This window comes from Carya illinoinensis, chromosome 7, assembly GCF_018687715.1.
Source record: "Carya illinoinensis cultivar Pawnee chromosome 7, C.illinoinensisPawnee_v1, whole genome shotgun sequence".
NCBI classification, from domain to species: Eukaryota; Viridiplantae; Streptophyta; class Magnoliopsida; order Fagales; family Juglandaceae; genus Carya; species Carya illinoinensis.
The window spans coordinates 870,754-898,703 of NC_056758.1; the positions used below are offsets into that span (position 1 = coordinate 870,754).

At 38.2% G+C, this 27,950-nt stretch overlaps 2 protein-coding genes across 4 annotated transcripts; one reads left to right on the top strand and one right to left on the bottom strand.

The window, feature by feature from the left end:
* The first annotated feature begins 5,883 nt into the window (after positions 1–5,883).
* LOC122317154 (probable transcription factor At3g04930) lies at positions 5,884–7,581 on the top strand. Its single transcript, XM_043134098.1, has one exon. It carries the CDS (start codon positions 6,133–6,135, stop codon positions 7,324–7,326), a length of 1,194 nt encoding a protein of 397 aa, XP_042990032.1. The 5' UTR covers positions 5,884–6,132; the 3' UTR covers positions 7,327–7,581.
* Positions 7,582–11,002: 3,421 nt separating this feature from the next.
* LOC122315581 (5'-3' exoribonuclease 4) lies at positions 11,003–26,463 on the bottom strand. 3 transcript variants are annotated; one of them, XM_043131576.1, is made up of 22 exons: positions 26,013–26,463; positions 24,696–24,798; positions 24,512–24,588; positions 24,199–24,390; positions 23,904–24,023; positions 23,745–23,807; positions 23,503–23,649; positions 23,093–23,257; positions 22,109–22,186; positions 19,629–19,715; positions 19,458–19,538; positions 18,038–18,133; positions 17,157–17,218; positions 16,254–16,382; positions 16,070–16,146; positions 15,952–15,992; positions 15,784–15,858; positions 14,202–14,353; positions 13,987–14,091; positions 13,826–13,901; positions 12,745–12,830; positions 11,003–12,396 (listed from the first exon to the last, which is right to left on the bottom strand). In XM_043131576.1, exons 1-22 carry the CDS (start codon positions 26,202–26,204, stop codon positions 11,691–11,693), a joined length of 2,910 nt encoding a protein of 969 aa, XP_042987510.1. In that variant the 5' UTR covers positions 26,205–26,463; the 3' UTR covers positions 11,003–11,690. The 3 variants fall into 3 exon arrangements, with proteins under 3 accessions (XP_042987510.1, XP_042987508.1, XP_042987511.1); XM_043131574.1 differs by having other exon boundaries at positions 17,157–17,227; XM_043131577.1 differs by lacking the exon at positions 24,696–24,798 and having other exon boundaries at positions 17,157–17,227; positions 26,013–26,136.
* Positions 26,464–27,950: the final 1,487 nt, after the last annotated feature.

The following is a 27,950-nucleotide window of genomic DNA, read 5'->3' on the forward strand; positions in this document are numbered from 1 at the left end:
ACTCATTTCCTCACTCATTTCCTTACTCATTTACTTACCGGCCATTACAAGCACACAATTCCGTTCAGCTTAATTTCATAATACAGATTCATCCATTCAGTTTTCACTACATAATTTCCAGGCCAAACTTTAACCCAAAACAGACATATACACAGCAAAACGGCACCATTACCAACCCAGTAACCATCCAAACAGCACAATCTTCAATGGCGGACAACACCAGATCCAAGCAACAGCAGATCGAGCATTTACAGCATCATGTGGACCTTCATCAACATGAACTCCTGGAAGTAAAAGCAGATGTTAGTGTTTTGAAAGTGGATGTGGTCACGGTGAAAGTGGATATACAGGAGATTAAAGACATGTTACGCACTTTTTTTGCCCAACCACAGAATCAGAACCCCCCTTTACCTCCACTTAACCATGACATTCCTCAAGACCATGATAATCAAGATCCTAGACGGTTTAATCCCAGGGGGTCAAACTGGATTTTCCCCACTTTCAAGGGGTTAATCCTGCTGCATGGCTCTTTAAGGCCAACCATTACTTTGACTTCCACCAAACACAGCTACCCCACCGATTGTTGATGGCCTCTTATCACATGGAAGGAGACGCGCTTGTGTGGTTCGACAATTCAGCTGCTGCAGGCTTATTCCGAGATTGGGATGCTTTTTCTAGATCCTTAATCCTCCGTTTTGGCCCTACAGCTTATGACGACCCTATGGAAGCTTTGACTAGGATCAAGCAAACCACCTCAGTGGCTGGTTACATGGCGCAGTTTGAAACATTAACCAACCGTTTAAGAGGCCTGTCAGATACTCATAAGCTGAGTTGTTTTCTCAGCGGTTTGAAGGATGAGATCCGCATTCCGGTTAGGATGCTAAACCCGGTGAATTTAAATGCTGCATATGCGTTGGCAAAGATGCAAGAGGAATACCTCCCAAGTATAAGGCGGGTTGCGAAATCTATGGGGGACAGGCCCATTACCACGGGAGGAGGGACTTTTTTTGCAGGGTCCTTTTCTAGTGATGCTACCAACAAGTGGAAGCGACCTATGGGGGGTGCTAAACACATTTCCTCCGAGCAAATCAATGAAAAGCGTCGCAAAGGATTATGTTTTAATTGTGATGAGAAGTGGAACCCGTTACACAAATGTAAAATTCCTCGCATTTATCTCTTGGATGTGAGTGAGGAGTTTAGTGAGGAAGAAGAAACACTGCAGGTGGTAGAAATTGAAGAAACACCAACACTGGAAATTTCAGCCCCTCCTACCAGCAACAAGGAAGAGCTGGAAATTTCCTTGGCAGCTATAGCTGGTACCCCTACTGTCAGAACTATGCGGTTAATGGGAAGTATCCACGGGGCACAAGTGGTGATTTTGGTGGACTCGGGCAGCTCGCATAACTTTATCGATTCAGCCTTGGCCTCTAAGTTGCAGCTGCCAGTGGATTATTCAGTTAATTTGAAGGTGCGGGTAGCTAATGGACAAGGCGTAAGCAGTGACGGGTTGTGTAGAACTGTACAGCTGAAGATACAAGGTAATTTACTACAACCCCCTCTTCATTTACTAGATCTTGCTGGTTGCGATATTGTATTAGGCGTCCAATGGTTAGAAACCTTGGATCCCATCACGTGGGACTTTGCAAAGTTGCTAATGAGTTTTGTATGGGAAGGGAAAGCCATTGAATTAAAAGGGCTGAAACTAAACCCTTCGGTTGTAGAGGAGGGTGAGAAGGTTTGTAAGGCCTCTATAGCAAAAGGGAAAGGAGTTCTTTTACAGATTATGTGTGTGGGGGAGATGGAACATGAAGATGGAAAGGTGGCTGAACCTTTTTCAGAATTTTTAGATGAGTTTAAAGAGGTATTTGCTGAACCTCAAGGGTTACCACCACCTCGTTCCCATGACCACCAAATAGTCCTCAAAGAAGGCACTCAACCCGTGGCAATTGCACCATATCGATACCCGTTTTACCGGAAAACAGAAATTGAAAAAATGGTGGCTGAGTTATTGAGGTCTGGAGTGATTAGACCTAGTTCTAGTCCTTTTTCAGCCCCTGTTTTACTGGTTCGTAAGGCCGATGGAAGTTGGCGACTTTGTGTGGATTATAAGGCACTTAATAAGGAAACCGTGAAGGCTAAGTTTCCTATTCCAGTCATTGATGAATTATTGGATGAACTCTTTGGAGCAGTGATTTTCTCTAAACTTGACCTACGGTCGGGCTATCACCAAGTAAGAGTGGTGCCTAGTGACATCCCTAAGACGGCTTTCCGGACACATGAGGGCCATTACGAGTTTTTGGTGATGTCTTTTGGCCTCACCAACGCTCCAGCCACTTTCCAAGGGTTAATGAATGATGTATTCAAACCTTTTTTGAGGAAATTTGTTCTTTTTTTTTTTATGACATACTGATCTATAGTAAGTCCCAAGAGGAGCACGAAATTCACTTAAGAGAGGTTTTGAAAATGCTGAAACAACATTGCTTGTATGCAAAAAAATCTAAGTGTCGGTTTGCGGTGGCAGAGGTAGATTATTTGGGTCACATTATTTCGAGGCAAGGAGTGAAAGCAGACCCAGCAAAAATTCAGTCAATGTTGGATTGGCCAATTCCGAAGACAACTAAAGCTTTGAGGGGGTTCTTGGGGTTGACAGGTTACTACAGAAAATTTATAAAACATTATGGGCTGATAGCAGCCCCACTTACTCAGCTGTTGACAAAAAATGGGTTTGTATGGACCCAAGAAGCAGAGCTGGCCTTCAAGAAGTTAAAGGAAGCAGTGACGAACCCACCTGTCCTTGCACTACCAGATTTCTCAAAGCCCTTCATAGTAGAGAGTGATGCTAGTGGGAAGGGAATAGGTGCTGTCCTTATGCAAGCAGGGCAACCTATTGCTTTTTTGAGTAAAATGTTAAAGGGGAGGGCCCTACTGCTATCTACATATGAGAAAGAATTTTTGGCTATTGTGACGGCAGTGCAAAAATGGCGACCCTACCTTTTGGGGCAGTTATTCATCATTAAAACAGACCAACAAGCACTGAAGTTTCTGCTTGAGCAGAAAATTGGGACGGAAGCTCAGCACAAATGGGTAAGCAAGCTTATGGGATATGATTTCAAGATTGAATACAAAAGAGGAAGAGAAAATGTTGTGGCTGATGCACTGTCAAGAAAAGGGGAGGGTAACAATGAGGAGGTTGGAATGCTCGCCCAGATTTCATTTCCCACTTCAGATTGGGTAGAAGAACTGAAGCTCAGCTATAAGAACAGTACAGAAACTTCAGAGTTAATGGAGAAATTATTGAGTTAGCAAGAGGTTCCTAAAGGGACAACATTGCAGCAGGTAATAATTTTGAGGAAGGGGCGCATCTTCATAGTTCCAGATTCACCCTTCAAACTGAAAATACTCCAGTTTATTCATACCGACCCTATGGCAGGACACTCAGGGTACCTGAAGACCTATCAAAGGGCCAAAAGAGACTTCTATTGGCCAGGGATGAAGAAAGACATTAAAGAGTGGGTGCGGGAGTGTGAAGTATGTCAGACTTCGAAGCATGAAACGCTCGCTCTAGCGGGTCTCCTACAGCCTCTTCCCATACCCCAACAAGCTTGGGTCGACATTTCTATGGACTTCGTAGAAGGACTGCCTAAGTCTAAAGGATATTCTGTAAGTTTTGTTGTAGTGGACCGTTTCACTAAATATGGGCATTTCATGGCCCTCTCACACCCTTACACAGCTCAGGAAGTGGCCAGGGTATTTTTCGGATCAGTGTTCAAATTGAATGGTTTTCCAAAAACCATAGTGTTCGACAGGGACCCAGTGTTTCTGAGTTCCTTCTGGAAGGAGTTATTTGCCCTCCAGGGCACGTCCCTCAACTATAGCTCAGCTTATCACCCACAAAGCGACGGTCAAACGGAAGCAGTGAACAAGGTGGTGGAAGGGTATCTGAGATGCTATGCGGGGTCTAAACCTGCCAGTTGGAGTCAGTGGCTACCGCTAGCCGAGTGGTGGTACAACAGTACCTACCACAGTTCAACCAAATTGACCCCTTTTGAGGCCCTGTACGGAAATCCCCCTCCTAAACTACTCAACTACATTCCAGGTACATCAAGCAATCCAACCGTCGACCAACTCTTACATAACAGAGCACAAATTCTACACCTCCTAAAAAGTAACCTCACGGCATCACAAGAGAGAATGAAGTATTATGCTGACAAGAAAAGAATGGAAAGGCAGTTTAATGAAGGAGAGTGGGTATACCTTCGCCTACAGCCGTACCGTCAGAAGACAGTGGCGCTTCGCCGGAACATGAAATTGGCCCCACGTTTCTATGGGCCGTTCAAGGTTCTCCAAAAACTCGGATCCGTAGCCTACCGACTGGAGTTACCGTCCTCCTCTCAAATACACCCTGTTTTTCACGTCTCTTGCTTGAAGAAGAAACTTGGGGATCGGATTCAACCGCTTGCAACACTCCCACCCACCAACAGCGACGGCGAAGTGATACCCGAACCGGAAATGGTGCGTGACCGACGTATGAAGCAGCAAGGGGGAAGGGCGTTGACTAAAGTGCTAATTAAATGGGTCGGGTTGTCGGAAGAGGAAAACTCATGGGAAAATCTATGGAAGCTTAGGGCTTTGTATCCACACCTTGTGGACAAGGTTTTGTAAGGGGGAGAGAGTGTTATGATGCTGCAAAGAAGAGACCTAGAAGATGAAGATGGAAGAGTTAGGTTTCGGGAGAAATGAGACAGCAGAGTCAGTTCGTGAAGTGAAGAGGCTTTGGCTTAAGTGTGTCTTCAGCAGAGGCACCAAAACGACGCAGCTCCAGCAGGCTTTAGGAGCCAATACGACATCACTTAGTTATTAAGGGAAACGACGTAGCTTATAGTATGGGGAGGGTTTAATTGTAATAAACCGTTAGACAAAACGGTGGGCTTTGGGCACTATATCTGGAACCTAGTAACCAGGGACTTGCTTGTAATTTCCTAGGAGGAGTTTGTTAAGTATCACGCCGGAATGAGGAGGATTCATTCTTGGAGCTTTTTTTACCTGTCTTCTATGTAGTTTTCATGGAGGAATTGGGGACCTCGAATACCCCAAAGCGTATGAACATTTGAGGTATTTTCATCAATTTCCTGCTGTCATTTGATATAAACCTGCAAGCTATATCTCTTACATTTCTGGGAATTAAAAGGAACTTTAACATAAAATGCTTTGAATAGGGATGGATATATGCCGGTTGTTCCATTTTGTGATTCAAAATTGTCTTAAAATGACTTGGGAGGTGGCATAAATCCAGTCCTCTTTCTGGACAGACAATGGCCAATGGGCATGAACATGCTGCTGGTGATATATAACAATGATTTTCACCCTAATAGATTTTTTACCCTTTGCTCCCAAAATTGTCAAAGCCAGTCTATTGCATCCTCCAATTAAAAAAATAAATAAATAATGGCATTCTTATGAATTTCTTCATCGTTTGAAATCTTAGAAGATTTTGGAGACCGCTTTGTTTGACCTTTTGGTAAACAATGACTAGATTGAACTAATTACTTTGGTTTTAATTTTTAATTTATTTAATGAGTCGTTAAAAAATACAAAATAATTATTAAAATTATATTTGTATAAAATTCAATTGGATTTACATAAACTCGTTTAAACACAAATGTTTTTGTATTTGTTATTTTTGACATTCTAGAATGAAAATATCTTGATTGATTAAAAAATAAAAGAAAATCATGCTTTTAATACAATATAGATTTTTTTACTGTTCATTAATATGATCATTAGTAATCATATGCACAGATAATTATATTAAAATATTTAAAAAAATAAAGATAATTTTTTAAAGAGTAAAGTTACGTATAAACGTAAACTAGTTTTGAAAAACACTGCAAGCAAAGGAGAAGTCTAGTCGAGGAAACAGAATCAGTATGGAGCAGCGAAGACTGTATGCGGCGTACGCGTGGGGTGCGTGAAATGGCTAGGGTCCCCTTCCCCTGAACACCCCCCCGCTCCCCCCTCCATCTCTCCTGAATCCCCTTTTCACCCTTTGACTCCACCCAACCCAGTTCCCAGCATCAAATCCCGAACCCTTTCTCTCCCTCTCTCTGACTCTCATCTCTCGAGCTTTGCTAAATGGCCTCCGAACAAGACGACACCGTTTTCCCAGAAGAGGACCTCCTCGACGACGACGACGACGAAGAAGAAGTATTATCCGAAGAAGAAGATGACGACGAAGACGAAGATGACGTCATCCCCGACCCCGGTTACGATGACGTCATAAACTCCGCCTCCCCTTCCATCTCCTCTCCCCCGGCAGATGCTGTTATCGTTACCGTCGCCCTTCCCGCCTCGTCGATCCCTAACGGCGGAACCTCGGTCGCCACCACCACCACCATCGTCGCCTCATCCTCTACCCCTTCTCCTAAACGACACCATGCCGATCGCGAAGATAAGAAGCCCCAGCCCCTCGACGACTCCCGCAGGCTATTCCAGCGGCTGTGGACGGATGAGGACGAGATCGAGCTACTCCAAGGCTTCCTCGACTATACGACATCGCGTGGCTCCACTCACCACAACGACACCGCTTTGTTCTACGACCAGATCAAGTCCAAGCTCCAGCTCGACTTCAACAAGAACCAGCTCGTCGAGAAGCTACGCCGTTTGAAGAAGAAGTACCGCAACGTCGTCGGCAAAATCAGCGCCGGCAAAGACTTCTCCTTCAAGAGCCCCCACGACAAAGCCACCTTCGAAATCTCCCGCAAGATCTGGAGCAACGAAGACCACAACACCGGCCGATTCGCCGTCGAAGATTCAGTCTTCGATGACGAAGACGCCAATCTCAAAAACCATAATTTCAACTTCAACAATAACGAAGATTTTGCTGAGAAGAAATCGAATTCCACGCCTAGGCCTCGCAAGCGGCCCCGATCGCAGTCGCAATCTGCGATTCAGAGTGAAGAGAAGCGCACTTCATCGCCGGCGGATAACAAAAGTAACATCAATGATACAAGTAATAATTCTAATTTCGGGGGTTTGATTGAGGAGACGGTGAGGAGTTGTTTTTCGCCGCTGTTTAAGGAGTTGTTAAGCAATGCGATGGGGATTGGGGGGAGAGGGATTGGGCTTGGGTTTGGGGGATTTGGAATGAATGCTATGGCGATGAATGTAATGCCTTTGAGTTTTGGTGGTGGAGGAGGGGAAGGGGTGGTGGATGAGAGGTGGAGGAAGCAGCAGATATTGGAGCTAGAGGTGTACTCGAAGCGGTTGGAGTTGGTGCAGGATCAAATTCAAGAGGCATTGGGCGAGTTACGGTCAGTGCGACGGTAACGGATGAGTTGATTGACTGACTGATTCTAATCCGTGGGGCTTTATCGTAAGTGGGTCGGTTTTTCTCTTTATTAGTCGATGAATATTTCTTGGTGTTATATTCATAAAAAATATATATATTTCTTGGTGTTATTCGTAGCTTAGCTGAGTATTGTTTTTGGGTTTTTATATTTTTGTTGATTTTGATAGAACAGTTGAATAATAATTTATAATTGTTTAGTTTGATAGTTACTTATAAAAGAAATCGTTTGGTTTGATAGTTTGTTCATAATCCTTAGATATTTGTAGATAATGGTTTCCTAGATTGTAATGAACTGGTAGGCTTCTACGGCTTCATTGTCTTAACTAATTTTAGAGAATTTATCTGTTGCAGTCCCCATCCAAATTGTTGCAAATTGTAATTTTCTCAAATCGTGCACGTTTTTGGGCAAGACTGTGGTGGTTCGGAGGTGAAATTTGGGATTTTTGAGATGAAGGATTTGGTGGTTTTCTTTATTTGTCAAAATATGTCAAAAATGGGAGAACTGTCATATTCAAACCCATTCCATCTCAGTTTATGTCAAAAGAGGAGAACTTGTTTACTTCTGTCATACATGAAGATACCTTATTTAACCTAAAGCAGATCAACCTCAATTTTCTTTCTGTGCATATGCACGTGAACAGAAGTAGCTGTTCTCTAAAGCTATAATATGCCAAAAGGAAATTCTATACACAACACTCCAATCCCATTTTCATCCCACTATATAAGATGTGGCACATTTATCATTACCATGGCAGTATGGTGTATAACATTAGTCTGGTCGGGTTTTATTTTGGGTGAAAGAATACTTATGAAAAAAAAAAAAGGTGGAAGAACTTAGGTGGATCATACTGAAAATCTGATTTATCTTTCTCTTATGCCCTTAATTTTTTTCTTATAATTCTTCACTTTTGTTAGCCTTTCTCAATTATAACATGAAATAACAGGTCATCCCCCCCCCCCCCCCCCCCCCCCCCCCCCCCCCCCCCCCCCCCTTCCCTCCCTCCCTCCCTCCCTCTGTGTGTGTGATAGTGTTCCATTTATATCAATTAAATGCTCTGTAGATTCATCGTAGTAGAAGCTAGTAATGGTTGATGTAGATTCATGGTCTGGAGTTTGTTCATGCCAACACCACCACACCCCTCCCCCCTTGTCTGTTTTCCATGGTCGGATGCTTAGCATAGAAGAATTCAGAATTTGACTTTAAAAGAAAAAAGAAAAAAATTGTATGGATCCCACGGGCAGGCAGTCTTGGAGTTTCAATGGGGATATCTACTGATTGTATCACACGCATTGTTATATAAGAAATGAAGGATGGCTTGGGAGTTTTCACGTATTGGACTTGTTAAAAATAACATTGTCCAACTGAGACCTGTCGTTAATTAACGGGATAAACTTTTGAGAACTACTTTCTGTCGAGGAAAATGACAAGAGGACTTGCTCATGTTTTGGTGTCAACACTGCTTCTAGTGGTTTGTTTTCTATTTACAAGTGCTTGCTTTCCACGTTTGCATCCAAATTATTTAATGGATGATATCTTTATCATTCTTTTTTCGATTTTATTGTAAGGAAGAGGCGTGATTTCCACCACTGGCTCCTATAAAACAATGAGTACTGTGATATCCACAAAAGAATATATAAAAACAATTTCACAAACTGATGTAATTTCATTTGATTTGTTAGATTTATTTTATAATAAAATAACTGTACAATCTAACAAATTACATCAAGCAACGTCAGTTGTGAGATTAATTTTTTTTTTCTACTCTTATGAAGGTGTCTGACCTAAGTATATTTCATTTTGAGTAATGTTATATATAGTCATTTTTACGTATTTTTTATGCACTTATTAATATAATTGATTGCATTAATTTTTTTTAATATGCAATCAATCATATAAATGAAGTGCACAAAAATAATTTGTAGGTAAAATTTTTGTTTTTAAAATTATGGTTTTGTTCATAAATTAGACTCGTTCTTTAAGTTTGGATCCGCCGGGATGAGAGTATAGGTCCATAATTGATGCGGATCTGGGCCGAACCCAGTCGCTACTTATTTGCCCCTACTAGGAAAAAAATGAAGAAAAATCTTGCAAAATCTCAGACGCTGCTCCCACCTGATACAAGCCAGTCCCTCTCAAAATCAGCATATACCATTTCGTGGATCCCTGTGGTTAGTTTTCCACCCACCCAGAACCAAGAATCAAACAAAGACTTCTTGACCCGAAACTCCCCAGAACACTTTCTTCACAAACAAGGAGAAAGACATCAAAGGAACACACAAACTCATCATCATTCATTTCTGTCATGGCTTGTGCAACAACAAGACCCACGTTCTCGTTCCACATTTCTACCTCTTTCCCTCAATCTTCACCTCCAAAACTCAAACCCCATTTCACCACCGCCCCTCCTTTGCTTCTCCCAAAACTCTCATTTCTTCACAAACCCAACAAACTCGGTACCCCATTCTCCATTGACATCTCCAAAGAAGACACCCCACCTCCAGCCAACAACCTGCTTCAAACCCTGATGAACCGCAAGAATCTCAAGAGAAGTTCGACATGCGCGGACTCGAAGAGAAGTTTGCAGTGTTAAACACTGGTATATACGAGTGCAGGTCTTGTGGCCATAAGTATGATGAAGCTGTGGGAGACCCTTCATATCCAATACCGCCAAGTTTGCAGTTTGATAAGCTGCCCGAGGATTGGAGGTGCCCAACTTGTGGAGCAGCGAGATTGCGGGGTTTGCGGAGAATCAACAGTATGGGCTTGGAGGGAATGCACTGACTTCTGGGCAGAAGGCTGTGATTATATATGGGAGCTTGTTGCCCTTCTCTGTCTTGTTCTTGTCAGGGTACTGGCTGCAATGGGTTGGAATTGGGGGAGGGGGAAAATGGGATATAGTTTAAGAGATTTTGTACCACTCTCTTTTCCTTTTTCTTTTACCGATTATAAATAATATTGGTTATGTTCATGTATATTGGATGTGTATTACAGATATTGGGAATTGTTATAATTCAGGGGAATTGATTAATTCCAAAAGGTATATTTTGTTTCATGGAGTTTTCTGTCCAAATGAATTGTGGGTACATAAACTAAGTAGCATTTGAAGAACTGTTATCCAATTAGCTAAAAAAGTATGTTAGATTTTCCTTGGAGTGCGACTTCGTGACAAATTAATACAAGGTAACTTGTTTGTGATTGAGTGATTGAAAACAAGAATCTGAACCATTGCCATCTTTAGAACAAAACTTGTGGTGGAAGAAGAAGAAGAAGAAGAAGAAGAGGAAGATATCAATGTAAGAATTCAATAAACTAATGGGTATATATTGATTTTATCACTCCGTTTCCTTTGTGTGTGCGTGCGTGTGAGCTCGAGTGTGTATGAGTTGCAATATCCTCATGTTTAGTACGCTCATGGAAAGAAGTATATATCGATCATATTAGCCCTGATGAGTAAGACGCTCTTTGTTCCTAAAATATTTCCTTTTTAACTAGAATTGAAGTTTTCTTTCATGTGTTAAGCTTCAAAATTCCAGATCAATCTATCTCATGTGATCAACCAGACAAATTCTGTCGTTATGAATGATGAGGAAATTCGCTTGTATTATCCAACCCTCTAAAGCTCTCTTATGGCCATTCCTTTTGAGCAGAACACATTGAACAGAATGAACAACTTACACATTGATTACATCTCAAGTACACAAACACAAAAGCAGCCTCTCTGCCGACTGAAATGTACAATTCCGTACTTGGTGATTACTCCCTTACACCAAGGGAGAACAAAGAATGACGAAATTGAAAGACAGACAAGCGCTAATTCCCATGCTAAATCAACTACGACCAACTAGTGTCCTCTAACAACCCAATAATAAGTTAATCTCTAATACAGCTCTAGCAAGTCTAAAAAGATGTCTCACATTGGTTCCAAACTTTCTGTGGTTTGTATTCAAGTTGAGTAATGGTACATATAGTCGTGAAGTGTGCAAACGTCGTGCAATCATTTTAAAAAAAAAAATGGAATCCATATTAAAAAATTAAATTTTTCTCATGTGGATTCCGTATTTATTCATTTTTCTCAAAATGATTGCACGGCACTTGCGTACTCACGAATGCAAATATCATTTCTCATTCAAGTTTTATATTCAGTACCTGTAGCAGCATGCAGCTTTGGGGGGACAAATGTACATTGACTGGCACATATTGCCGTGTACTGTAAAACTCTAGAAATGAAACTGGTCGAAACTTTTTCTGTGATATAATAGAAAGAATGGAGAGAACAATATTGCCATGGTGAAACCTCAGACGGAAAACAGGCAAGATCAACCCAAACCACAACCATCACTGCTAATGTCCAGTACCTGACGTATTCTGGAAATAGTTTCCAGAATCTGACATATCCTGGGGAATACAAGTTTTAACCTGGTAAACCTTCTTCACCGGCTTCTCATAAGTTCCCCAGGATTCATTCTCTTGTTGCCTAGTATATATTGGGCCATTTGCAGTTGGTACTTTATTGATCCAATTGGGGGGTGGTGTTGGAGGAGCCCCCACATTCTGCACAAGCTGGTTGGGTAGATTTGTTGCGTGTCCTAAATTTGGCATCCTTGGTAACATCATTGCAGGTGGCCTAGGTGACATCATTGCAGGTGGTCTGGTTCTCGCACTTTCTTCTATTGTCAAAGCAGAAACCCCAGTCCTCAGGTTGCGGAGCTGTTCTTGATGTTGTGATCTATCTTGCGTCCTATAAGTCTGCCTGTCACCTTGCACACCATTTGATATGAGGTGCAACCTAGGTCTACCCGTCATCCCTTGAAAATTATTGTAGTGTCCGTGGTAATGATTTGGGTCTTCAGTAAAGCCCCTTTGGTACCCAGAGGATCCATTCGACCTCGGTCTGCTGACTGTATGGTTGCCTGGGAAGTTTTGATAAGACGATTGCTCCCAAAATCTGGCAGATGGATCATTAGTTTTGATGTTAAGTGTGTTCTTTACAAGGCGATGAGCTGCCTCTCCCAGTAATGGACCTGCTATTGCTCCAGGGACTTGTGGCCTGCACAAAAGATGCATTACATACAAAAACCAAAGCTCTTCCAAGATTTCATAAGCAAGTTCATAATAAGGATTTGTGGCAGCACTGCTTGAAAGTAAAAAAGCGGACCTGCAGATGAATCACTTGGATCCCAATAAAAATTTAAAATAAATCGTAGCAAAGGAAGCTGGTATTCTCTTTTCTATTTTCTATTTGCAACTGTGCATGTCCAAAGGAGTGGATTTATTTTATTCCAATACTTATCCCAACCTAACCCCCGATGTGGGGGGGAATGAATAGCACCACAAAAATATAGACAGTAAGACCATGCAAATTTACCATGACTGGCTTAAGGAATCACATTCTCACCTTTCTCTGCCATGCTGCCGCCGGAAACCAGTGTTGTCTTCATGCCATAACACAGGGAATGGTTTAACATCAATTGGTGTTAAAACCTGCGAATGTAACATACATTATGATATAAGTAATGCTACATATCATAATCCCATCTCACTTTCATCCCACTAGGTAAAATGTGGCACTTTTATCACCCGTGGATCATCCTTCATTTTTTTAAAAGAAAAATTTAAAGGTTGATGGGCAAAGTCACCTCATCATAATGAGATAAAAGTGAGATGAAAGTGTGGTATGTAGAATTTTCCCAATGATATGGAAGGCAATACAAATAATAAGTAAATATATCAAAAACACATGGTGCTCCCAGCACCTGAAACAAAACACAACTCTTACTATAACCATGCTAAGAGCATTTTGGCAGGGAGCAAACAAAGGAATCTACAACTACAATGGCCCAAACAAATACGTGTCCATCACTTTGTCGACCAGGAAGAAAAGCAAGCTAACTGCTGACAATATCTTTTAATTAATAATCAGGCTCCAATCTCAGGTTACATAGATTCAAAGGATCTAAATTCTTTTTTATCTATTTTTTCAGCAATTGAAGATTTTACAAAACACAACAGGCATAGCCCAGTCATAAATTCCTATGATCCAGCAACATTATGCTCCACTTTCTTTTTTGAGAAGCAAAATAAATTTTATTGAATCAAGTAAAGAGGGGTAGACCAAGTACACGGAGTGTAGACGAGTGAACACCTAGTTACAAGTTAGGAACTGGAAAGAGGATGCAAGAAAATAATGAAAACAAGCCCCCTTAAAAACACTAGCAGAGGCCCAAAGAAATAAGGTATTGAAAAAGAAGCATCTAAGTTCTTCCATTGAGTGTTCCCAGTTTTGGTGTTACATTTGTGAAGAGACAGCACTTTGCCTCTGGACTAGCATCTACCTGAAGGCTAATAGATGCTCCACTTTCTTTCATGCAATGGAAGGATGAAAGGCCATACAAAGGTTTGATGACTGGAATATTGGTCCTTTACTTTTCTACTCAGAAACAATTGAAATGCAATTTTAGTAGCAAGAGTCCACAAACCTTTTTGGGCATGACTACACCTTTTGAAGGTTCTGGGATGTGCTTGTGGCTCCGAGGATTAAGGTATGTTATATTTCTGCCATGCAAAAATGCACAAATGAGAAAATAAAAGTTAATGTCGCTTTAAATTCTTAGGCTGCAATGGTAAGAGGGGAACTTACAAGATTTGGTTGTTATATATGTCTTGCAATCCACTGACAGGGGAAGGGACTATACTTTTTATATTATTTCTCTCAGTTAACCAAAGGTATCCATTCATTCCACCACTGCAAAAGGACAACAACGGGTACAAGTAGTTAAGCTGCAGGATGTGTATAATGGCAAACGATCACAATTCTTCAAAATAGATAATTAACTTAAGGTGAGATTAACCAACCTAGCATTTGTGTCAATCTCCCAAAGAAATCTCTCATGTGGGGGTAAATGGAAATATATTCTATAATACTGGATAATTTGTGAACCCATAGGATGACCAGGATGTACATAAAGTAAATCAAACATCATGCTATTCCGAACCTTCTCTTCCTCCTGCATAAACCCAATTGAAGATGAGCACACTTGAGCACTCAAAGCTTAAAAAATAAAATACCAACTTCGTCAAGGTTTTCATTGATGGTAATGGCCCTAATAACCCAATAAATTATATCCATCCATAGTGCTTGAAACTACAATCAGTGCAAGGTACTCTAAATTGACAACTCTAGCAGAAATAAAGACAACATGTAAAGGAGTTTGCAGTTGTTAATTTGAATTTATGCATTAATGAACTCATTTCCGAATGTCCCGTACAGGGTTTCCATATGGTCCTAAATTTCAGTTCAGCAAAGCAGTAGCATCATGAGAAGTTTAAAAGTAATATCAATTTATCACCAGGAAGAATATGAAGAATCAAGTTAACAAAGTGAAAAAGGATGCTGAGTCATTTTCTTTAGACGCCCTCATAAAATAGAAAAAAAAAAATAGCACCAAAATAGCTAAAAAATAGCAAGCAGATTAAACTATCACTTAGACAACCAGTAGATAAACAAGCAACTTTTGTTTTCAATAAAGACGCAACTTTATACCCACTACTGGTACAGAAAGTTGTCCTTTCCTTTTCAAGGCATGTTTAGATGCACTCTAGGCTGTGCTCAAAATAACCTTCACAGGGGTCTTTGATAGGACAAAGTTCCTCATCCACAAACTAAAATCAAACCAGAACTAATTAATTTGTTTCCCACCAGATTAGGCAAGAGTCTATTTTCATAGAAACCAATAGGACTGAAAAATTAAAGATTTTTTGTGTCCATAGAAAATTTTGTGGATTCATCTATATATACCAGTTTCTTCTCTGAATCCTCACTTCAATCCCTTCACTTAATAAAATCTTATGCTTCATGGTAATGAAATAGTAACTCGTCAAAAAGTAACATAAATTACATTCTTCAGGAAAGTGGATCTTCAGAAAATTGGAAAAGCTTAAATATATAAATATATATATATTTGCATCGTCCCTTTGGTCAACAAAAGAAGTTCGTAGAAAACTTTTCACTTTCCCACCATGAATTATCCTGTCAAAAGTACGGGGTGAAATCTGTACATGTTGCAGGAAAATTATAAAGCTGGGGTATTCGCAACTTATTATCTCATTCACATGCACAAAAATTTAAAAAAAAAAAAATTAAAAACATGAATAAATAACTAAATAAAAACAGAAAGATGTTATCCTGCCTTTTCTTTCCTTTTCCTTCAAACCAAATTGAACAGTAATTGCACTATTTTCTAGTAATTCACACCCAGTAGAAGTATGGTGGATATGGCCCAAAATACCGAATTTAGCAAAATGAATTGATTTATTTATGTATTTGGAGGAAATTAAAGATGCTCAATGACGGGTCAATAAATTAGTTTACCATGAAACAAGCCATAAATAACAATATATTTTTAGAGACAAATACAAATAAACCCCTATTGCAGACCGTTAAAGTTCCTTCAAGCTTCTTTGTTGCAGCAAGCAACTTCTTCTCATCAATGAACGGCAACTTGACAACACCCTGTTTTCCACAGAATACACCAAATACAACTTCCATCACTTCGTCGAACAAAGAAAAAATATCAATTCCATATCGTAAAAGGCAAGAAACTACCTGCCATGCAAAGCGCTTGCCATTCATGTCAACCTCAAAATCTGTCCCAAAAGAAGCCTGATTAATATTGAAAGAGATATAGAATTAACCCATTAAACTGTGTAACGGTCAATCTTACCAGATGGATAGAATTGAAGGATAGGTGATGTAGGGTCAGTCATCAATTTTCTGTATTTTTCTGGCAGAGCACTTGAACTGTAACATGAAACTAACAGGCTTACCCACCACCACAGGCAGCAGAAAGAAAAATAACTCAATAAATTAATCCCCCAAAAGAAGAGGGGAAAAAAAAAAAAAAAAACCTTGCTGCTGGCAGTGTCCCCATGAGCTGATCAAAAGGTTTAAAAGGCTCTCCCAAGAAAAAAGTAATTTCCAAATCAACAAGATCTTTGAGATCAGAAGCAAAAGGAGCATAATGGTAGGGATAAAACCTGAGAGAGGCAGTAGATAAATGCAAGTTATGGTCACAAAGAACTATAACGAAGAACTATAACAAAGTGGAGGGGGTGAGATAACATCCTTTTTCTCACAGAGTGGCTGAGGCTGAGAGAGAGAGAGAGAGAGAGAGAGAGAGAGAGAGAGAGAGACCCTTTAGATGTTGTAAAGTTAACATAGCTTCACACCTTACCAGATCCTTTTTTTTTAATCTGGGCCAAAACCTTCATCATAATAGAATCCTAGGGAGTGTATATACTACCTATAAATGATTTTTATGATTTTGTATTGGAGGGGGTTAACTTGAATGATTTTTATGCTACTTTTTCTAGCTCTTAGATTGTAATTTGGTGTTTCTCTCTTGTATACTACCCGTGTATTTGGGCTATGCCTAATTATGTGGATCAATAAATTTTCTTTCTTACAAAAAGAAATCAGTTTCTTAAACAAAGTCGACCACTTTCTCTTCTTCCTATCATGACATCACATTGCTTTCATTCCGAAACCTTATGACCTATAGGCAGATTTCAGGAATGTATTTATTTATGTTTGTTCATTCTAAATTTATTTTATTTTATTGAGCATAGAAATAATAGTGAAAGGAAACATAAATTTCCACATCAACAGAAACTGAACTGCCAATGAGTTATAGCTCAAATTGCACATCCCTTCCCATAAGAATTGGAAAAGAGTTATGGCCCAAAATTAATAACTTAATAAATGCGTATATAACTCAGCAATCAGAGGAAACAGGGAAAAACTGAACTGACCATTGCCAGGAGCAAACGCCTTGGTAGTAATACCGGCAGACCCAACATAAACCTTCCACATACTTTAATACCTGAAAAGAAATTGGTATGAGATAAAACTTAAAAACCCCTCCACAGTGGATAAGCTACTACAAATACTATGAGATAAATTACGAAGTATTAACTTTGGAATGCCATTTTGGACCAGATATTTTCTACCAAAACCATCAGCAAATTAATTAACAATTTATAAAGCATTAACATAGGAACCTGATTGAAAAGGCTTAACTAGATTACTACTAATAATATATGCAATCCCAACTTCGATAAGATTGAACATGCCTTAGAACTGAATGATTTAATTCAATATAAATAACACTGTTGGAGTAGGGTTTGGTGTCTCTCCACCCCCATACTTTCTTTAAAAAAACAATATCATAAGTCAAGGCCCTCGCTTTCAGCATGATCACATGGTACCAAAGATTTTCTTCTTTTTGGCCTTCCTTCAAGATTTGACATGTTTTCAATGACCTACAGAATTATGGTTACGTTCATCTGCTCCTCTTATGCATCGCTTTTTAAATTGACAACAGTTCTTATTCCAGTAGTAATTTTTTTAATGATTATTAAGTGTGGTTGGGTCAGAAAATGATAGGGGCAGTGCAGTTAGTGGACCAAATATTCACATTTCACATTGTGTCCAAGTTTTCAGCATTAAATGAACCAGCAGTTTTGTTTAAGGCAAAATCAGAGTAAAAAGTGTAAAGGGGTGGAACAGTTGATTATTTAACATAGGCAATAAAATTAAAGGACCATGGATATTGAATAAGGAAAATAACCTGTATTCACCACCAAAGAAAATCTAATTGTAATGGCTAATCATAAGAAAATATAGAACTTACTAAATCTTTTTTAACTTTGTCAATTTCCTCCAAATCTGATACATTAAACTTCTCAGCATAATACCTTTCTTTGTATCCGGGCTCCCCAAGCTTGATCTGAGTAAAGAGCAGAGGATAAATAAAGTACTTAACAAATGACACAGCAAGAACTTTCTTAATCACTGTATTCTGAGTTTTGCTTGGCTATTTTCCCTTGCAGACCCATGGTCAAAGTGGGATCCATTAATAAAATTGGTTAACTGGCCATGTACAGAACAAAACCCAATGCACAGCAAAGGAGAAATATAAACTATTTAGTCCATTCTTTACCATATATGGACACCTAACAACATTTAAAGGAATTGCAACAGTCAACGGAAGGAAATAAAATGCTACTGAATGAAGGAAACCGGCATTGTACTATCATTAACGGTAACTTGGATTCACAAAGTACAGTGTTAAAACATTCAAATTAGCCAGATCATCCAAGATAAGGAACAGCACAAAAATTTTCCACAGAATTGACAATGGTAGAGAGATAAAACAACACAAATAGGCCTCAGAATTCAAGAAGTGCTTGCAAAGGATGATCGAGGGCTTACTTGTACTGATAGTTTTCATATGTATTCTATTATTTAGTCAAAAGATCAAACTTTAAGTAGCTCATCATCGACAATATCAGAGTATTCAACAGCCAACAGGGCAATGTCTGGATCTATTCATAACCTCATAAGCTAGTAGATTGATAGAGAATTTTATTAATTTTGAATCAAGTAGATTGATAAGAGATTTTTACTAATTTCACATTTACATATAAAAAATTAAATCAATAATTGACCAGTTCACTTTTTTTTTCAAGTAATAATCAGATAAATGTTTAGTTTAAATGCATTCCAGAGAAAGGTAAAGCCACTAACCTGGACAAGTTCACTTCAATTTGTTTAAGTATTATCGATGATATTTTTATAGGTAAAATAAGATTTTATTAATCAAATGGTATGAAAGGACTTGAAATTAATAATGAAAAATTGTAGGAGTAATCTTCAAAAGTTTCTAAGCAACAACATCATCATTAGATGTACAACATCAACATTATTGTTTTATATAAAAGACAAGGCCCCTTATGATCCAAGGACTTTCAATCAGTTTCCTTATGTGAATTAGACAAAATTCTTCCTGCATCAATTTCCTTTTTCAAGGAGCCTTCTATTACTGGAAGACACATCTAGATGGAAGTTCCATTGCTGACATAGACATACATAACCGTGCACCTGATACTTGTTCGAATACAGCCTCAGCAACTGAATGTGCCAGAATTTTTTTTTTTAATATAATTAATAAGAGATTTTATTAAATGTATCAGAAAACTCAAGAGTCCAGTTATTGAGAATCCAGATTCACAAAAATACAAAGGTTCTGTTAAACGTGTTAGATCACAGACCTTGTCTACCGCTGGAGCCTGTAGCTCTTCAGAAGTCACTCTTCTTGATTTATGTTTCATTTCTTCATTATTCTCAAAAGCCTGGAATAAATCACCAACATCAAGTCTTAGCCAATTCTAATTATCTCTATTATTGGTAATAAAAGTTGAAACGTGGAGAAAGCAGAATACCTGCTGAATTCTAGCCCGCTTCTGAAAGATTTGATCTTCATAAACAGCAACAGACTGGATAAAATGTTCTACCTTATCTAACAAAACCTGGAGATATAAATGGTTGACAGTAGCATGTTAACTAAAAATACAGTAGCTGCCAACCTGACAGCATATGCCTCAAACGAATTTTTCCAAATTCCATAAACAAAAGAGTAGCATCATGACACACAAACATATCACAAACAATATTTGTCTTATGGTGTGAGACCTCACTAAGGCAGGCTCTTCCAACTCCATGTGAATTGGAAATTCCTCTTTCATATGCTTCGGAGGTGTGGCTTTGGCGGAAGGTGGATTTTGTGGATTCGGCATTGTGTCTCTATCACTGCAGGATTTTTTAATAGGCAATGGCACAAAATCGTTCTCATGGCCTGAGGCAAGAGGATCCGTTGTCTCCCTTTCTCTTTGTTATTATTACGGAGGCACTTGGTTGGATGGTGAAGGCCACCATTGGGGGAGGTTTTTTATCCGGATTCTCAATGGGAAATGGTATTAATGGTTCTATCATAATTTCCCATCTTCTTTTTGCAGATGATACTCTTCTTTTTTGTGAGGCAGATCGTGGCCAGATTCAAGCTAAGGGCACTTTTGTTATGCTTTGAAGCTGTGTTGAGTCTCAAGGTGAATTTTGGCAAGTCCGAGATGGTTCCAGTGGGTGTGGTGCCTAGTATTAATAGCTTGCCGAATTTTTTGGGTTGTAAGGTGGCTTCTTTGCCTATGAAATATCTGGGTCTTCTGTTGGGGGCAACTTTTAAGGCTAAAGCCATTTGGGATGAGTGTAGCGCCCCAATGGAAGGCCCAAACCACATGACCTATATTCCAAAAAAACTAGTCAATGGTACAATTGGAGCCCCATTGAAACCTTATAAAGAGCAAGAACTTCTTCTTCCCAAACAATATAGGATCTCAAACACCACCTACCATTATCCTTATCATATGAGGCATCACAATGGGGTTGTTGAGAAAGTTGAGAAAAGGTCAGTTGGGTGGAAATGTATGTGTTTATTGAAAGGGGCTACTCTCACTTTAATTAAGGTTTCGTTTGGGTAGTGGAGTGTTCTCAAGTGTTCAGTAAAGTGTGAATACTTCAATACTATTCATTATTTTATCATTACTTTTCACCTACTTTTTACTATTATTCACTACTATTCAATATTTTATCATTACTTTTTTAATACTATTCACAGAATATTTGAGATCACCTCATTACCCAAACACAACCTAAGAGTACTCTATCCAACCTCCCCACTAATTTTTTATTCTTATTCCCTTTGCCTACAAGTGTGGCTAATAGGATTGAGAAGTTATTTCGGGCTTTCTTGTGGGGGTGAAATGGGGGAGGAAACAAAGTTCCATCTTGTTAATTGGAATAAAGTTTGTTCTCCAATTTCCAATGGAGGCTTGGGGGTTCGTAACTTGAGGATATTCAATAAAGCCCTATTGGAGAAATGGTTATGGAGGTATCAATTGGAGGAGGGGTTCGCTTTGGAAGGAGGTTATTGATCATAGATACAGAAGTGCTTCGGGGCATTGGTGTTCTAATGAAGTGAGGAGGGCGTTTGGTGTGGGCTTCTGGAAATTTATTAGGATGGGTTGGAAGAGTTTTGCACTTCATATTTGTTTTGTAGTTGATGAGGGCTCTAGAATTAGATTTTGGAATGACGTTTGGTGTGGAGATCCCACTCCCAATAGGGAGCGCACAATGGACGAACTTCGGAACTTTTTTATGCACGCCTTATTACTATGGTTTTCAGCCATTGTGCTTAATGGAACTAGTGTTCATGACTTTCTGTTTTTAATTTCTGGTTCCTAGAATGTATTTAGGTGTTCTTTTGTATACTTCATGTGTATATGGGCTTCGCCTACTTCATTCGTATCAATAAAATTTATATTTTACTTATACAAAAAAGTAAATCCCAAAGGCACAACCCCACTTGCCAGAACTGTGTATGAGGTAATCCAATAAAACTCTTAGTGCGGAATCATCCCAAGCCCTCTATTCAACTACTAGGTTGCACCCTAATGGGTAATAATAAATAAGTGCAACAGACACAAAAGGATTACACAAAAGTAAACATACAAAGTGACGTGGTTTCATGTGATCCGTTAGATCTACTTTACAATCTAATATACTACATCAAGACATGTCACTATATGGGTTTACTTTTATGTGATCCCTTTGTGTCTAAGGTATTTAATAATAAATTACAAGAGTCATAATAATAATAACAACAACAACAATGCTAACAATAATAATGACAATAGCAACTATGAACAGCCAGTCCTTGAAGCTATTCAGATTGGTCAAAACACACATCCAGTTGTCATTACATAAAGAATAAAAAGATTCTCATGAGCACACGTGCCCCAACAGAAAACAGGAATCACATGGCAAAGTGAACAACAGACAAATATATCATTTTAAGAAAATAAATTACCTCACCCGCATCAGTAAGATAACCACCCATAGCAGCAAACTCACTTCTATAAACATGCATCAGTAAATTTATGGCACCCTGAAGGAAAGAAACAAAATCATGAACATAAAAAGGTGGAAACTGGAAAGCCAAAAAAAAAAAAAAAGGTGGGAAGCTGGTTCTTTTTTTGTTGTGTTGTGGGGGAAGAGTGTTAGTTAAAAAAATTTAAGATGCTCAAAGAAAGGTCATTGCTTGATGGATGAAAACATCTATAGCTTAGGCTGTGTTTGTTTCAGCTGAAAATATTGTCATCTCTTGGCTTGATTGAAAAGGCGGAAAAGAGCATTTAGCGGAAAACAAATAGTGGTTCAATGGAAAAATCATGTACATGAAAATGACTTTCCTAGAGGGGTAAACCATTTTCCACCCCTGCTTTACGCATTTTTCTTCATCCAGGCAATAAATAGACGTTTTTCACTCAAATAAAAGAGAGAATCTTTTGTTGGATAAATTTCATTGTTGCAAATAATTTTAAAGATTATTAGATTTGTTGTTTTCTTCCCCTTGCATGCTCTCTCTCTACGTTCCTTCACTCTGCATTTAAAGCAAATCTAAAAAAATTTAATGTTGGGAACAAATAGTCTTACAAATTATTTTTTTTATAAGTAGGCTTAAAAATTATTAGATTGAGTTTCTTTTTTTCTATGGTATATTAATATTATAAATTAAAATTGTTAATATATAATCTCATATAAATATAGTCAAGGTTTTCAATGCAACCAAACACCAGCAGTTTTTTTTGTATCATTTTCAAGGTGTCAACCAAACATATGAAAAACAGCAATTCTTCCAGAAAATATTTTCATCTGAACACATTTTCCTATTTTCCTCATTTTACGTCAAAACAGACACAGCCTTAGAAACTAAGAAGAAGAAATCTGCAAACTTAAGAAAATTGTTAGCATGCAACAAATTATCACATCAGACTGCCTCACACCAACTTACCTCCCGGATCTCCAATGTTGGCATATGTGGAAGAAAGTCATTGCCAACAAAAAAGCACAGAAAAACAAAATCATCTACAACCCGTTCAAAGTTGATCTCAAATGGAGGGTTGGGAATCTCCATATCATATTGCAAATACTCTCGTAACACCCACAGATTGAGAAACTGCCAACACAGAGAATGGTTTTAGATATAAATTCTGATAAGCTTAGTTAAAAACACATCCAACTACACAAGATGTATACAAGAGTCACCTATCTAGAAAAGAAAAAAACAAGAAAATCATGAAGAGCTATCCCATTAAAGTTTATAAAGGCTGTACAGAGTTTTAGTCTTTAGATGTAAAGATAAATCATATATGAAGAACTTAAAATTGTATAAATTTGAAGGCAGGCAGTCAACTCTGTAACCTGATATTTCTTCTTGTGAATTGGAGTATCATCCACTGCATTCAGATTTTCAGCTTCATTACCTGGCCTACCACGACATTCAGCTGCCAGATGACCAACCTGACCACAGAGAAAACATCTTTCCTGGTGCCCAGGCAGCGTAACCACCTGCAAACTCAGGAAAATACGAGATAAACCATTATCAATAAACTAGTTATTGTTATCAAGAGATTCAATAGTGTTCTAAGACATAAGCAGCTGACCTCTCTTAAAATAGAAAAATGAACCTCATGTGTAGCTAATGATATCATAATCAGATCTGCATCCTGATTAAAGAACCAAAAATAGTGTAAAAATTAGAAAAGATGAAAAATACAGCAGGATTAAGAGTGATGAAAGGTACGAATTGACCAAATACTCACCAGACCATATAGACAATGGCGAGTGTTTGGATTGAAACCAGGAAGGTCACGTTGCAATCGGATGTATGACATGATTTTGTGCTCCCCCTCACCCGGTACATTTGAGTCAGAAAGAATAACCTTCAAATAATCATCCAATGCAGCCGCATAAATAAATTTAGAGAGACAAAGTATCCTGAAACCCAGAAGTTTTTGCAGAACAAGATCCAGAAGGGATTACTCCACAGACAAGGAATCATCCGATCTCGAGGTGACAAGGAAGATTTAGAACCATGTGGGACAAGATCAATCACACCTTTGTATATCGCCACCCTGGGTTGTGATTCAATCTAGATTGTATATAGTACTGAAGTGCTACTGAGAGCACTGCCATGAATTGAGTTCCAGGAGTAATAACATTTGAGTCAGAAGTTTCAGGCGTTTCTTTAGCGGTCAAACTTCTCCCCTCAGCTTCATATTCTTTCCTTAGCCTTTCCTCCTCAGCTTCCTAGCATTTCAGATTTAAAACAATAAATTCATGACTCATTTACTTTTCTTTTAAAAAAAAAAATTTGAAATTCATGACTTATTTACTAGGAGCCATTCATATAACATGAGAAATATCTTACTGCCTCAGCCGCATCTTTTGCAGCTCGGAAGCGCCGAGAACGTTGTTGATTCATTTTAGCCCTTGGTGCAACCCCATCTACAATAGTCATATTTACCAAATCTGAATTTAGTGCAGTGAAAGAGGATATACTTACGAAAAGTGCAACGAGTGAACACAGATAATGTATAGTTAATAGAGCTCACCAATTGCCAAATAAAGAAGCCTCCTTGGACGAACTAATGAGAAGAGATGATCAATGTAATTAAATATTGATTTGAATACATCATTGTAGGTGGTAGGTGAAGGCTGCATGAACAGAGTATAACTATGTTCAGAAGTTATAATCCTCAACTGATTTTTCAACGCGGTGGTGTTGTAAAATATGTTTAAAGTTCCACACAAGAATAATGCTCTTCATGCCTGTTTTAAACATGTACGTACCTATATCTAAGTATTTGCTTGCATGGACAACCACAGTTGGTAGAACAACAATGATAAAGAGATACACTTCAACAACTCAGAACATTCCTTTGGTGCATGGAGGTGAGTTATTTACTGATGTTCTCATTTCCAACCACAGGATGATCTAACGTACTGCCCAAAATAAAATTCCGAAAACAACCCCAACCCCCCAACCTCCCCAAAAAATAAAAAATAAAAATCTTTCCAAATAGAAAACACGAGCAGTAATTGTTTTAACAAAAGCATATATATGAAGCAACTTACAGCCCATTATTTTTCATTTTCAGACGCTCATATATGGAATTTCATTATTACTGCATTAAAAGTTTCATGCACCAAATCCAACATGGTTTCCATTAAGGCTTAGTTGAGCCTCATGATAAATGTTTTTAACCAGTTTCAACTGAAACCAGCGTTGAAGGGTTTAACCCAAGCTAACGTTGTTCAATTTTCATTAGGCAAGCTGTTATGTTATTTGCCAAAATTTGAGGATTAGGGATTAAGCTGCATTTATCACGTATATGATAACAGGATTACGGAACCTTCACCTCGTGTCATCCGAACTCCTACCCCCACACACATACATATAGCTGAAATTTGCAGAATCACGTCAGTTTCATTCTTTCTCTGAATTAACAGATATATTTAAGAAACTAATGTATAAAACCCCTTGGACTGGCTAAGTGGTAAGGCCTTGGTCTTGGTGGTATGCTCGCTCCAGGTCTAACGTTCGAATCATTATAGGTCCAAACAATCTCTAGGGACCCGGACTTGGAGTACTTTCCCTTGAATTACCCGGAGGTGCACAGAGTATAAAACCAGGTGCCAATAAAACAAAAAAACTAATGTATAAAACCAGAATAAAGGACTTCCCAAAGTATGAAATTGAAACAAAAATTCAATCGAAATATTTCTAACTGAACTTAAAAAAAAATGAAGCGGAAAAAAAACTCAGTCAAATTCTACACGTCTCTTCGCTTATCTGTATAAGTAGATTCGAAAGGCAATAAAAGTCCAAGAAATTTGAAATGGAGATTTTGAAACGCATAGTCGCATACCTTGCCCTCGGGGTGAAAGCAAGGGTGAATGATCCCGTTCATGTCCAGATACAAGTTATCAAACTCTATGCCATTAGGATTCGGTTTCGACACATCGACCCCATTCTTTCCGGCCGGCTCTTCCTCCACCACTTCAACAATAGACTGCGGGTACCGGTCAGCCAGCCACCGATAAAAAGCAGGAACACCCATGGATCGTTGTCCGGGTCGGATCGATTTCTACTAAGATCCGAAGTTAGAGAGAGAGAGAGAGAGAGGGCTGGCGATCGAACAGAATCCGCCAGTGTGTACGGAACTTTGGGTGGTGTTTGGGTGCGAAGGGAATTATAGCTTTGGCTTGGAGGCGGGAATTTACATGAACTGGTGGGGGACGGATGGAAATTTTGCGGTAACGCGCGTAGACTAGTTAGGTATCAACTTGGGATGGTAGGTGGTAGCGACCCGTACGAGTTTTGCTACTGGCGTATCGATCTGCTCATTTTGTTTATTTTATATTTAAAATTTAAATTAATATTATTTTTATTAAAATTTAATTTTTTTAATTAATCACATTAAATGATGTATATATTGATATGCAGAATCACTTAAAAAATAAATTAAATAAAAAATTAATTGTATTTAAAAGTTATTATATCAAGACCTTTTTTTTTTCTTCCAAAAAAAAATAATAATCAAGACTATTTACATACCTAATTTAATTTAAAAAATAAATTTTTAAAATTTAAATCTTATAAATTAAATTATACTGTATGAATTATGTAGTATAAATGCTTTTCGATTTTTTTTCTTAGGCAAAGTTACAAGCGATAAAAGGCGAATTGAAAATGAAGTTCGGATCTAATAGTTTTTATGGGAATGCTTTAATGATGGTATTGGAGGTAGCTCATGTAGTGATTATATGTCCAATAAAGGGCGTGTTTGAGACTCAAAATTTCTTATTATTTTTTACTCAAACATTACAAAAATATAAACACTTTTAGGATTTGTTTGGCAAGATAATTGTTTTCAAGTATTCTTATCCTTAAGCTTAAGCAATCATACAATATCCTTGATCATCGATGAGAAAATACAATCCAAAGTTAAAATTTGTTTTAAATAGCGTGATGACTTCTAGAATTAGTTTATCTAATGGGATGTTTGGAGAATGAGATGAGAGTTTTGTACATAGTTGTAAAATGGTTTGTGAATATTAATGAGATAGTTTCAGTTAAGTATTTATTGAGAAAAAGTTAAATAAAAAATATTACAAATTTAAAATATTATTATAATATTATTTTTATTTTTGAATTTAAAAAAGTTGAATTGTTTTTTATTTGAAACTTTGGAAAAATTGTAATGAATATTATGAAAAAGTTATAATGATTAGTTTAAAAGTATTTTTATTTAAATGATATTTGAAAAAAAATAAGATAAATTGAGATGAGATGAGATAGAAATTATTTTTAAACATAAACCTAGATGTTTGCTTCTCTAGCATCCATAAGAGTGGCACGTGCTTCTCGTTCTTATGGGCAATTAAGTGTGGTCCATACGAGTGGGAGTCTATTGTTTGGATAACTTCATTCCAATTATCGATCAACCATGAAGTCTGATGTTTAGTGTTTAGGATTAAAATGAGATTGTGGACTTGTCTATTTAAAACTTGTACCTATTATTACTCTAACTAATAATATTCTCAAAATCCACTCCACATATCTCAAACCAATTAAATGGACTCAATATAACGGTGGTGATCTCTCCATCAAGAATGCATATGGGCTAGGTCAAATCAATTGGTTTCAAGATCAAACCCCACTTGATACAAAAGAGTTTAAAATTGGAATCGTTGTCGTTAAGCTGTATTCACGAGAGACGACCCCATTTGGGTTGTAAGATATTTTTATTAAGTAATGTTACTCATCATCTCATGATATGACATTAGATAATTTGAGACTATTT

What these genes read in the sequence shown, in the direction of transcription:
- LOC122315581 (XM_043131574.1), bottom strand. Translation starts at nt 26,204, where the DNA reads ATGGGTGTTCCTGCTTTTTATCGGTGGCTGGCTGACCGGTACCCGCAG. An exon ending in TTCACAAGAAGAAATATCAG is followed by an intron (nt 23,258 to 23,502) that starts GTTACAGAGTTG and finishes CTGTGTTGGCAG; the next exon opens with TTTCTCAATCTGTGGGTGTT. An exon ending in AGCGGGCTAGAATTCAGCAG is followed by an intron (nt 19,539 to 19,628) that starts GTATTCTGCTTT and finishes GATTTATTCCAG; the next exon opens with GCTTTTGAGAATAATGAAGA.
- LOC122317154 (XM_043134098.1), top strand. Translation starts at nt 6,133, where the DNA reads ATGGCCTCCGAACAAGACGACACCGTTTTCCCAGAAGAGGACCTCCTC.